This window comes from Arvicola amphibius, chromosome 2 (assembly GCF_903992535.2).
Source record: "Arvicola amphibius chromosome 2, mArvAmp1.2, whole genome shotgun sequence".
Taxonomy (NCBI): Eukaryota; Metazoa; Chordata; class Mammalia; order Rodentia; family Cricetidae; genus Arvicola; species Arvicola amphibius.
The window spans coordinates 152049161-152061408 of record NC_052048.2 but is presented as its reverse complement, the minus strand read 5'-3'; the positions used below and the strand labels follow the sequence as shown (position 1 = coordinate 152061408).

At 39.5% G+C, this 12248-nt stretch overlaps 1 protein-coding gene across 1 annotated transcript in view; it reads right to left on the bottom strand.

The window, feature by feature from the left end:
• Positions 1 to 217: 217 nt before the first annotated feature.
• The window catches only part of Vps50 (VPS50 subunit of EARP/GARPII complex), a 132679-nt gene continuing 120648 nt past the window's right edge, over positions 218 to 12248 (bottom strand). The window contains exons 26-28 of the mRNA XM_038320371.1: positions 5645 to 5766; positions 4036 to 4225; positions 218 to 867 (exon numbers count right to left, since the gene is read on the bottom strand). Of these exons, the coding sequence (XP_038176299.1) occupies positions 748 to 867; positions 4036 to 4225; positions 5645 to 5766 (432 nt within the window). The 3' untranslated portion in view covers positions 218 to 747. The remainder of the gene's footprint in view (positions 868 to 4035; positions 4226 to 5644; positions 5767 to 12248) is intronic.

The following is a 12248-nucleotide window of genomic DNA, read 5'->3' as shown; positions in this document are numbered from 1 at the left end:
GACAGCAAAGCTTGTATAATATTTCACATAAAGATATGGAAATCTGTAACACTTGTTTAATCTGCTCCCCATGTCCTGGAAGCACGGGCAATGAAATGACCTCCCACCAGGTGTTCCAGGATTCTAGGAACTAAAATAAAAGCACACAAAAAACATCACATTATTGCTTCCCGAAATCTTCCTGCCAGATAGAAACATCAGAGTACAGCTCACACAGTTGATCATTGAGGGTGACATTTATTAAATCTCATCATTTATAATCACTGTTACAATCAAATTAACTCTGGCAGAAGCTCTGGCAGTTAAAAATAGAGAACATAGTGATTTTAAACTGTTTTACTTACATTCTTTTTAAATTCTCATGCAATGCTCATAATTAGGAAGTACTGTCCATTCGCTCTCTCATGCTTATTATGACTCTCTCTAAAGACACATCAGCCACTGCTCCTTCTCATATGTAGTTATACACTCTTCTGTAAAGTGTATCACTGTAGCCACATAATAATAATTATGACAGGAAGATACTTTCAGGAAAAGGTTACAACAAATAAGAGCAAAATTTGAAGAGACTGGAGCATATAAAGTCACTTAAGCACACCATATACACTTGAGTATTTTCTATTTTCCAGTTCAAAAAGACAATCTCCAAGTTTTCTTAGCAGAGAATTGTCAGGAGTGCATGAAGAACTCCTTTCATGTCTACAGGCTGAGAGAAGATCGATGCCTCTGAGGACAGATTTGTGCTCATTATCTTTTAGGCCTGTCTATATCATCTATAGCTGCTAGGAGCTTTTGTCTTGCTTTTTTATTGATATGAGATCCCAGGCAAACATTCACCAGGTTGGTCAGCTGCTTCGTTGAATATTCCTGTCCAAAGAAAGAAAATCCAAGTTTAGCATTCAGTGTACAGATTCATCTGATCAATGCAGCAGGTGAGCAGGCAGATATCCGATGCCAGTGGATGGTTCTGAGCACTGTAAGGCAGGGTGAACAGTAGACATTACAGCTGGAGCATAAAAGGCAAACTGTCTACTGTGCTGTACAGGCAGGGAGCTGGGGCAGAATGTACTGGAGGCAGGCAGCAGTAGAATCTGTTCAAATACTGCCAAGCGATGAAATGTGCTGTTTATCGCTTTAAAGCCCACACAGACTTCATACCTGTTTCTGTGGTAGTCTGTAAGTTATCAAAACATATTGCCATTTCCAATTTTAAAATTCTATATTTTACACTTCAGTTAAAAATCTCCAACATAACAATGATTCCTCTATGACATAAAAACAAGGCAATGAATCAGAAAGACACCTTAGAAGACGTAAATGATTTATTTTTATGTATATGAGTGTTTTGTCTTTCTATATGTATATTTTGCCTTTATATATGTATATGTACACATGACTTTGGTGTCTGCAGAGATCAGAAGAGGGTGCTGGATTCCGACACCTGAGTTAGCGAAGTTTGTGAGTGCCATGTAGATGCTGGAAGTCAAATCTGCAGAAGCAATAAAAGAGCTCTAACTGCTGAGTCATCTCTCCAACCCAAGTCACTCTTTTCAGCTGCTCATATTACAACTATCAGGCAATTAGTAAAATGAAGACTAAATATCTTTCACTGCCCATATCTATCTAGTTTAGGTGTTCAACAGTTCACTGGTAGGATGGGTAAATGGTTCCTCAGAAATGCTGGCATACTGTTTTTCTTCTGGAACAGGAGTTAAGACAGGGAGGGACAATTGTGCACTTTCACCTTCTAAGAGAACAGAAAGCCTCCTTGTACTGAAGGCGCTGTTAAAGAGAGCAGCACGTTAAAAGGAAGAGATCTAAACCCCAGTAGATGGCTTCATTTAAGTGCCTGGCACCACCTGACAAAGCATCTTCTGTCTGCTCAGCATTCAGTATCCAACATCACTGAGCACTGGACTTGCTCTGGCAAAGAGCAGTTTTAGAAGCTCCCCACTGTTCAGTTCAGAACCTGTAGGACATTCCCTGCTGTGTTGAAAAATGTCACTGAGCTGCAAATACTGTCAGTTAAACTTCTACAGCACTAAGCTGCAAAGTTGACTTGCTATATTAAAAGAATAAACCTTAAAGGGGACATCATTTCTGCATCAAGTAATAGACACCGAGAAGCGGTGCTTTCCATCGATCCTCAGGCACTCTGTACATCCTCACAACCCCCCCCCCAGCACCAACACTGAGCACTGGCAGCTCACTCTGCTGAGTAAGTGAAATCACAGCAGCCTATAGATAAAGGGTGAATGTTCTGGTGCTCAAATATCAGTGGGAAGACGAGTCCTGAAGTTTTTCTCAATTCTGGTTAATTTATCAAAAAGTCCTTAAAAACAACATGTATATCTCAACTTTTTCCAACCAACATTAGACATATATAAAAATCATACTAAGGTTCATTTCATCTTTGTACAATATTAAAACTCAAAAGGATAAGTCAAATAAGTTAAATACAAGGGATAACTCATTTCCTTACCCAAATGAATAAAACGTTACTCAGCTATTACCCATTTTTAAAGCCCATGTGAACACTGGACTTACTGCCAGTAATAAGATTTGATGGTTTTCTTTTCTTCTCCTCTCTCTTTCTTTCTTCTTTTTATAAGTTTAGTTTGGTTGCTTTTATTTTGTTCTGTTGGAGACAGAACCTTTTGTAGATAAAGCTGGTCCTAAACTCACTGTAAAACCAAGGTTGGTCCTAAAATTAGGATACTCCTGCTTGGTTGCAGGTAACTATATCTTAATTAAGGGAGCCATTCTAGGGTTGGCAGAGACTTGACTCTAGAGGGGTTCCCAGGTGTCCAGGAAGACACCCCCAGCTAGTTCCTTGGGCAGATGAGGAGAGGGTGCCAGAAATGTTCAGATCCTATTGCCATACTCATGAATATCTTGCATATCACCATAGAACCTTCACCTGGCATTGGATGGAGAAAATGACAGAGCCCCACATAGAAGCACCGGATTGAACTCCCAAGGTCCTGATGAGGAGCAAAAGGAGGGAGATCATGAGCAAGGAAGTCAGGACCGTGAGGAGTGCGTTTACCCATTGAGACGGTGGGACAGATCTAACGGGAGACCACCAAGTCCAGTTGGAATGGGACTGATGGAACAGGGGACCAAACCGGACTCTCTGAATGTGGCTGATGGTGGAGGAGGACTGAGAAACCAAGGACAACGGCGATGAGCATGAACTCTACAGCATGGACGGGCTCACTGTGAGCCTTGTCAGTTTGGTTGCTCACCTTCCTGGACTTAGGGGGAGCTGGGAGGACCTTGGACTTAACATAGTGAAGGGAACCCTGATGGCTCTTTGGCTTGGAGAGGGGCGGAGTGGGGGTATGGGTGGGAGGGAGGGGAGGGAAGTGGGAGGAGGAGGGGAGGAGATGGGAATTTTTAATAAAAAAAAATGAGAAGAAATAAAAAACTCCACGCTCTCCTCAAGACCTGTTCAAACACTGTCTATCTGGACAAATAACCCAAGGGTCAGACAGACTGCACTCTGCTGAGAACGTTCGCGTGCGTGCGTGCGTGCATGTTGTGTGTGTGTGTGTGTGTGTGTGTGTGTGTTTAAGGTGTAAAACTTTAGCATTCTAAATAACTGAAGAAAATCAATCAAATCTACATTAAAGGCAAAATGTAATGCTTTTTAAGAGTGTAGCCTTGTGTATTAATGTTTGCAAATCATCCACACAAGCCACCATGATGAGGATGATACCATTTCACTGTTTAAGAGTACAAAAGTTAGGTTCTACAGCTTATGAATCATTTCAGTATTGCTATACTCAATTTATTTTGATACAAATCACGTTCAGTCTCTTCCTGTGATACAGAATGGGAAACCCATTGCTCACTTTCTAGTTCTAAGATCAACAGGAAGGATGTGACAAGGTAAGCCATCACACCGCCTGTGTGAATGTGGTGAAAGGCACCTAAGCAGTGCTTCTTCGTGTTTACCGCATGATTCTAAGTTACACAACACACCAGACAAGAAAAGCACATGGCAAAGAGCACACGCTGACCCCCTCTCACCCTATGCTCTTTGATCCATCGCTCCATGTCATTCTCAGTTAGGTAGTATGCTTTGATATATGTTTCCACAAACTCTTTATCAGGAATGGGTCTAATATCAGTTAGTTTCTCAAGTTTCATTAAAAATTGTTGAAAATCCAACTGCATCAAGGCACGACCCTCATTACTGCACTTCTTGACATTGGCGTATCTAAGAGACACAACAATAAGATGACAAGAGATGAGATGCTGAGAAAAATAGTACAAAGTCTTGTGTCCCAGGAACGCGCTGTGGTCCTGCTAGTCCTTTACCTATCTGTTTAGTCCTTAGTATTATTCCTATCTATACGTTCTTCATTTGCAAAATAAAGTAAGTCGCTCAAAGGTTCTCATTTGGTCTATGGACTAGTTTTCTGCATTCAGTTAACACAACTGTCTGAAAGACAAATAGACTCAATCAGGTAATCTGGCTACCAAAAATTATTGTTAAAACTGTTCAAATACTCCAAAGTCATATTCAAGTTAGAAAACACTTCAATATTGTAGCAATTCAATGAAAAAGGAACAAATGATACAGTTCTCCCATCAACACTATTCATATTTTCCATAATAAAATGATTTATGGATATATTCTCATACACCTCACTACTGAAATACTAGATTTTAAGGTAGATGCCTAATAATGACAGAGGTATAACCCCACAGAACTGTATTTTACTACTCCTAAATCTGTGATATGTTCAATGTTAGGAAATGAACCATTTCATTGCTTATATTATTTAACAATCAATGGATTTTTGTGGTTTATTTTTTTAAATAATGTGCCTTATGTGGAAGCTTAATACATATTTATCATTTTTTATTTAAACAAATTTATTTCTAATACTTCTAAGCAGTGGCTGTTGACACAGCCATCTTTCATAAAGTACTATGATTTGAAAAGGTCATCTCCATGACTTTCCCACTTTCTAAGATATTCTTTTCATAACGAGACACAAAGAAAGAGAAATTAGATGAAAGATGACATAAAATTCACTGTGCACAGTCTTTAAAATAGCTGTTTACATATTGAGCATATTTTCTTCTATTTTACCATGTACAAACTAGGAATCTTTGGAAGACGAAGACAGGAATGAGCAATTATGCAGGCAATCTGTACATTGATTTTGCCATCAGAACACCAAGAGTTCAGGAGACCTCTTTGCATATGAACATTGTGAACCTAAACAAGTTACTCACTCCCTCTAAGTCTGGACTTCCTGACCTAAGATTTTCCAGTAAGAATTACAAACACAGGTAAGTCAGGATTTGCCAACAAAATCTGTGAAATCTCTGGCTCAGTAAATAATATTCAATAAATGTTATGAATACTCATAAAAGTTATTAGATAATCATTATCAGTTTTTTTTCAGATAATCTAGTGGTTCTGAATTGCTTATCTTGGTCCAATATCAAAATCAACAAAATAACCCACAAGAGATAGGCACAGTGTGAGCTATGGTTCCCTCTCCAGGATGGTCTCAAGCATGTAACCTACTGATCATTATCTCTATGCTTTCCAGTCATTAGGAACATATATGTCATTCATATAGTACATTACAAGTTAAGAAAATGCTTTCTTGAGACTTACCCTTCGACAATAGTCCTGTTAGCTAGCCGGATACAATGTTCCCAAAGTATATTTGAGACAGGCAAGGGTATCCGAACTCTCTTAGAAACTTCACTTAACTGCTTGTTAAATTGCTCAAATTCCTAAGGGGAACAAAAGTCATGGCTATAATTTTAATCCCTCAGTATTCCACCCCACCCACACAAAATATTTAAAAAAATAAAAAAAAGAACCAAAGACAGAGATTTTAACTAAATGAAGCAAAAACGGGGGTGGGTGGGAATTAATGACAAAGGCAAATTGGATTTAGTGTAAAAGTTTTAAAAAATATAATCAAGGTCAGCAAGCTGCCTAGCCAGCAAGGAGACCTGATTGTCTACCAGAAGACCCATCATTCATTGGAGTGAGTCCGGAGATGGACCACAGACATTCCTCAACCTCCTACACCTCCTAGTCATCCTGAAGGGGCTATTCTACCTGGACACTGCCTCTCTCTTCCTGTCCCATCCCAGCTTGCACACAGAACCACACGCCTTCATCCTCCCTTCTTCGGGGCCATAAAACGCCCAGCTCAGCCTGTTTGGGCGCTGGGACCTGGTACTGAGTGCAACCAGGCAGGTGGGAGGTCATTTGCTTCAATAGCCTGCCTGCAGCAAGGTAGGCCTTTTGCCTGTGAGCTGCCTGGCAAGCAAGGAGAATTGAACTTGTAAAATAAGATCCACTGGGGATTAGTAGAAGGAAGAGATGGGCAGGCACCAATGCAAGAATTCCTCCAATACTTTGAAAAACAACATGAAAGCACCAGAACCCAGCGAACTTACAACAGGAGTACTTGAACACCCTAATCAAGAAGATATAGAAAAAACTAACTTTATGAAAGTAATAGAGTCCTTAAACAGGAGGTGAAAAACTCCCTTAAATGGATGAGAAGAATAACAAAAAGGTTGAAGAATTGAGTAAATCTGTAAATGATATCCTAGGAAACCAAGGAAAAACAATCAAACAGATAATGGAAACAGTTCAAGACTTGAAAACTGAAATGGAGGCAAGGAAGAAAACACAAGCCGAGGGCCGGCAGGATATGGAAAATCTAAGTAAATGAATAGAGACTACAGAAACAAGCATTACCAACAGAATACGAGAAATAAAAGAAAGAAACTCACATTCTGAAGATACCATAGAGAAAATAAACGCACTGATCAAAGAAAACAGCAAATCCAACAAATTCTCATCACAAAACATTCAGGAAATCTGGGACACAATAAAAAGACCAAACCTCAGAATAATAGAGGTAAAAGAAGAAGTACAGCTCAGCGATCCAAAAATATATTTAATAAAATTATAGAAGAACACTTTCCCAACATACAGAAAGATATTCCTATGAAGGTTCAAGAAGATTACAGAATACCAAAAAGACTGGATCAAAAAAAAAATCTCCCAGCCATATTGTAATCAAAACACAAAACATACAGAATAAAAAAAGAATATTAAGAGCTGCAAAGGAAAAAGGTCAAGTAACTTATAAAGGTAAACCTATCAGACTAACACCTGACTTCTCTATAGAAACCATGAAAGCCAGAAGGTCTTGGATAGATGTTCTGCAGAAACTAAGAGACGATGGATGCAAGCCCAGATTACTATACCCAGCCAAGCTTTCGTTCACTATAAATGGAGAAAACAAAATTTTCCAGGATAAAAACAAATTTAAACAATACGTAGCCGCAAATCCAGCCTTCCAGGAAATAGAAGGAAAATCACACCCAAGGAATCCAACAATGCCCACAATAACTCAGACATCTAGCAACCCTTCACTAGCACATCTCAAAAAAGGGAAATACATAATCTCCACTACCAAAAAAAAATGATGACTAGAGTTAACAACCACTGGTCATTAATATCACTTAATATCAATGGACTCAACTCTCCTATAAAAAGGCACAGGCTAAGAGATTGGATACGAAAATAGGATCCAACATTCTGCTGTTTACAAGAAACACACCTCAACCACAAAGACAGACATCTACTCAGAGTAAAGGGTTGGGAAAAGGTTTATCAAACAAATGGACCTAAGAAACAAGCCGGTGTGGCCATACTAATTTCTAACAAAGTTGACTTCAAACTAAAATCAATCAGAAGAGATGGAGACGGACACTTTTTATTCGTAACAGGAACAATCCATCAGGATGAAGTCTCAATCCTGAATATCTATGCCCCTAATACAAAAGCACCCACTTATGTAAAAGAAACATTACTAGAACTCAAGGCAGCAATCAAACTAAACACACTGATAGTGGGAGACTTCAACACTTCTCTCCCACCAATGGACAGGCCAATCTGACAGAAACCTAACAGAGAATTAAGAGACTTAATAGAGGTAATGAACCAAGTGGATTAAACAGACAGCTATAGAATATTCCACCCAAACAGGAAAGAATATACCTTCTTTTCTGCAGCTCATGGAACCTTTTCAAAAATTGACCACATACTCGCTAACAAAGCAAACTTCCACAGTTACAAAAACATATTAGTAACCACCTGTATCCTATCGGATCACCATGGATTAAAATTAGAATTCAACAACAATGCTACCCCCAGAAAGCCTAAAAACTATGGAAACTGAACAATCAACTACTGAACCACAGCTGGGTCAAGGAAGAAATAAAGAAAGAAATTAAAGTCTTCCTTGAATTTAATGAAAACAAAGACACAACATGCTCAAACCTATGGGACACTATGAAAGCAGTGCTAAGAGGAAAATTCATAGCACCAAGTGCCCACTTAAAAAAAAACGGAGAAAGCACACATTGGAGACTTAACAGCACACCTGAAAGCTCTAGAAAAGAAAGAAGCAGACTCACCTAGGAGGAGTAGAAGACTGGAAATTATCAAAATGAGGGCAGAAATCAACAAAATAGAATCACAGAAAACAATCCAAAGAATCAATGAAACAAAAAGCTGGTTCTTGGAGAAAATCAACAAGATTGACAAACCCCTATCCAAACTAATCAAACGGCAGAGGGAGAACACGCAAATTAATAAGATCAGAAATGAAAAGGGGGACATAACCACAGACACAGAGGAAATTCAGAGAATCATTAGATCTTACTACAAAAGCCTGTATGCCACAAAATTGGAAAATGTAAAAGAAATGGACACTTGTTTAGATAAGTACCATACACCAAAGTTAAACCAGGACCAGGTGAACAATCTAAATATTCCTGTTAGTCGTGAAACATTAGAAACTGTTATCAGAAACCTCCCTATCAAAAAAAGCCCAGGACCAGATGGTTTCAATGCAGAATTCTACCAGAACTTCCAAGAAGACCTAATACCTATACTCCTTAATGTATTTCATAATATAGAAACAGAACAGTCATTGCCAAATTCCTTTTATGAAGCTACAATTACCCTGATACCTAAACCACACAAAGACTCAACCAAGAGAGAGAATTACAGGCGAATCTCACTCATGAACATCGATGCAAAAATTCTCAATAAAATACTGGCAAACAGAATCCAAGAACACAATAGAAAAATTATACACTATGATCAAGTAGGCTTCATCCCAGAGATGCAGGGCTGGTTAAACATATGAAAATCTATCAATTTAATCCACCATATAAATGAACTGATGGATAAAAACCATATGATCATCTCATTAGATGCTGAAAAAGCATTTGACAAAATTCAAAAGCCCTTTATGATAAAGGTCTTGGAAAGATTAGGGATACAGGGGTCATTCCTAAATATAATAAAGGCTATTTACAGCAAGCCAACAGCTAACATCAAATTAAATGGAGAGAAACTCAAGGCCATCCCACTAAATTCAGGAACACGACAAGGCTGTCCACTCTCTCCTTATCTCTTCAATATAGTGCTTGAAGTTCTATCAATAGCAATAAGACAACACAAGGGGATCAAAGGGATTCAAATTGGAAAGGAAGAAGTTAAACTTTCGTTATTTGCAGATGATATGATAGTGTACATAAGCGACCCCAAAAACTCCACCAAAGAACTCCTACAGCTGATAAACTCCTTTAGTATCATGGCCGGATACAAGATCAACTCCAAAAAATCAGTTGCCCTCCAATATACAAAGGATAAGGAAGCAGAGAAAAAAATCAGAGAAGCGTCACTTTTCATGATAGCCACAAATAGCATAAAATATCTTGGGGTAACTCTAACCAAGGAAGTGAAAGATCTATTTGACAAGAATTTTAAGTCTTTGAAGAAAGAAACTGAAGAGGATACCAGAAAATGGAAGGATCTCCCTTGCTCTTGGATTGGGAGGATCAACATAGTAAAAATGGCAATTCTACCAAAGGCAATCTATAGATTCAATGCAATCCCTTTAAAGATCCCATCAAAATTCTTCACAGATCTTGAGAGGACAATAATCAACTTTATATGGAAAAACAAGAAACCCAGGATAGCCAAAACAATCTTATACAATAAAGGAATTTCTGGAGGCATTACCATCCCTGACTTCAAACTCTATTACAGAGCTACAGTATTGAAAACAGCTTGGTATTGGCATAAAAATAGAGAAGTCGACCAATGGAATCGAATAGAAGACCCAGATCTTAACCCACACACCTATGAACACCTGATTTTTGATAAAGGAGCTAAAAGCACACAATGGAAGAAAGAAAGCATCTTCAACAAATGGTGCTGGCATAACTGGATGTCAACCTGTAGAAGAATGAAAGTAGATCCATATCTATCACCATGCACAAAACTCAAGTCCAAATGGATTAAAGACCTCAATATCAATCTGAACACACTGAACCTGTTAGAGGAGAAAGTGGGAAGTACTCTACAACATTTGGGCACAGGAGACCGCTTCCTACGTATAGCCCAGCAGCACAGACATTAAGGGCAACATTGAATAAATGGGACCTCCTGAAGCTGAGCAGCTTCTGTAAAGCAAAGGACACTGTCACTAAGACAAAAAGGCAGCCTACTGACTGGGAAAAGATCTTCACCAACTCCGCAACAGATAAAGGTCTGATGTCCAAGATATATAAGAAACTCAAGAGACTAGACTTTAAAATGCTAATTAACCCAATTAAGAAATGGGGCACTGTTCTCTCTCCTTCTGCTCCTCATCAGGACCTTGGGAGCTCAGTCCGGTGCTCCAAGGTGGGGCTCTGTCATTTTCTTCATCTATCGTCAGGTAGAGATTCTTCTTATTATTATCATGAGAAAGAAAGTCAGGACCGTGAGGGAACCTCCAGCTGGCGACAGATGGGGAAGATGACTGAGCCCCACATTGGAGCACTGGACTGAGCTCCCAAGGTCCCGATGAGGAGCAGAAGGAGCGAGAACATGAGGGAGAAAGTCAGGAACGAGAGGGGTGCGTTCACTCATGGAAACGGTGGGACAGAACTAATGGGAGATCACCAACTCCAGTTGGAATGGGACTGATGGATCATGCGACCAAACCCGTCTCTCTGAGTGTGGCCAACAGCGGGGGCTGACTGAGAAGCAAAGGACAATGGCTCTGGGCTCTGATTGTTCTTCATGGACGGGCTCTGTGGGAGCCTTCTCAGCTTGGTTGATCACCTTCCTGGACCTGGGGGGAGGTGGGAGGACCTTGGTCTTAGCATAGAGTGGGGAACCCTGATGGCTCCTTGGCCTTGAGAGGGAGGGAGGGGAGGTATGGGTGGAGGGGAGGGGAGGGAAGGGGGAGAAGGAGGGGAGAGAAGGGGGAGAAGGAGGGGAGGGAGGGGGGAGGAGGAGGGAAGGAGATGGAAATTTTTAAATATAAAAAAAATAAAAAAAATAATAAAAAAAAAGAAACACTTAAAAAAAAAATAAAAATAAAAAAAATAAAAAAAAAAATGGGGCACTGAATTGAACAGAGAATTCTCAACAGAAGACATTCAAATGGCCAAAAGACACTTAAGGACATGCTCAACCTCCTTAGCAATCAGGGAAATGCAAATCAAAACAACATTGAGATACTATCTTACACCTGTCAGATTGGCTAAAATCAAAAACACCAATGATAGCCTTTGCTGGAGAGGATGTGGAGTAAGGGGTACACTCATCCATTGCTGGTGGGAATGCAAACTTGTGCAACCACTTTGGAAAGCAGTGTAGTGGTTTCTCAGGAAATTCGGGATCATACTACCCCAGGACCCAGCAATTCCACTCTTGGGAACATATCCAAGAGATGGCCTATCATATTACAAAAGCATCTGTTCAACTATGTTCATAGCAGCATTATTTGTAATAGCCAGAACCTGGAAACAACCTAGATGCCCTTCAGTGGAAGAATGGATGAGGAAACTTTGCAATATATACACATTAGAGTACTACTCACTGGTAAAAAAAAAAAAAAAATGTCATCTTGAATTTTGCATACAAATGGATGGAAATAGAAAACACTATTCTGAGTGAGGCAACCCAGACCCAAAAAGTTGAACATGGGATGTACTCACTCATAATTGGTTTCTAGCCATAACTAAAGGACATCGAGACTATAATTCGTGATCCTAGTGAAGCTAAATAAGAAGGTGAATCCAAAGAAAAACATATAGTTATCCTCCTCGATATTGGAAGGAGACAAGATTGGGAACTTGGGGGTGGAATGGGATGGGGGTAAGGGGAGATAGGGAGA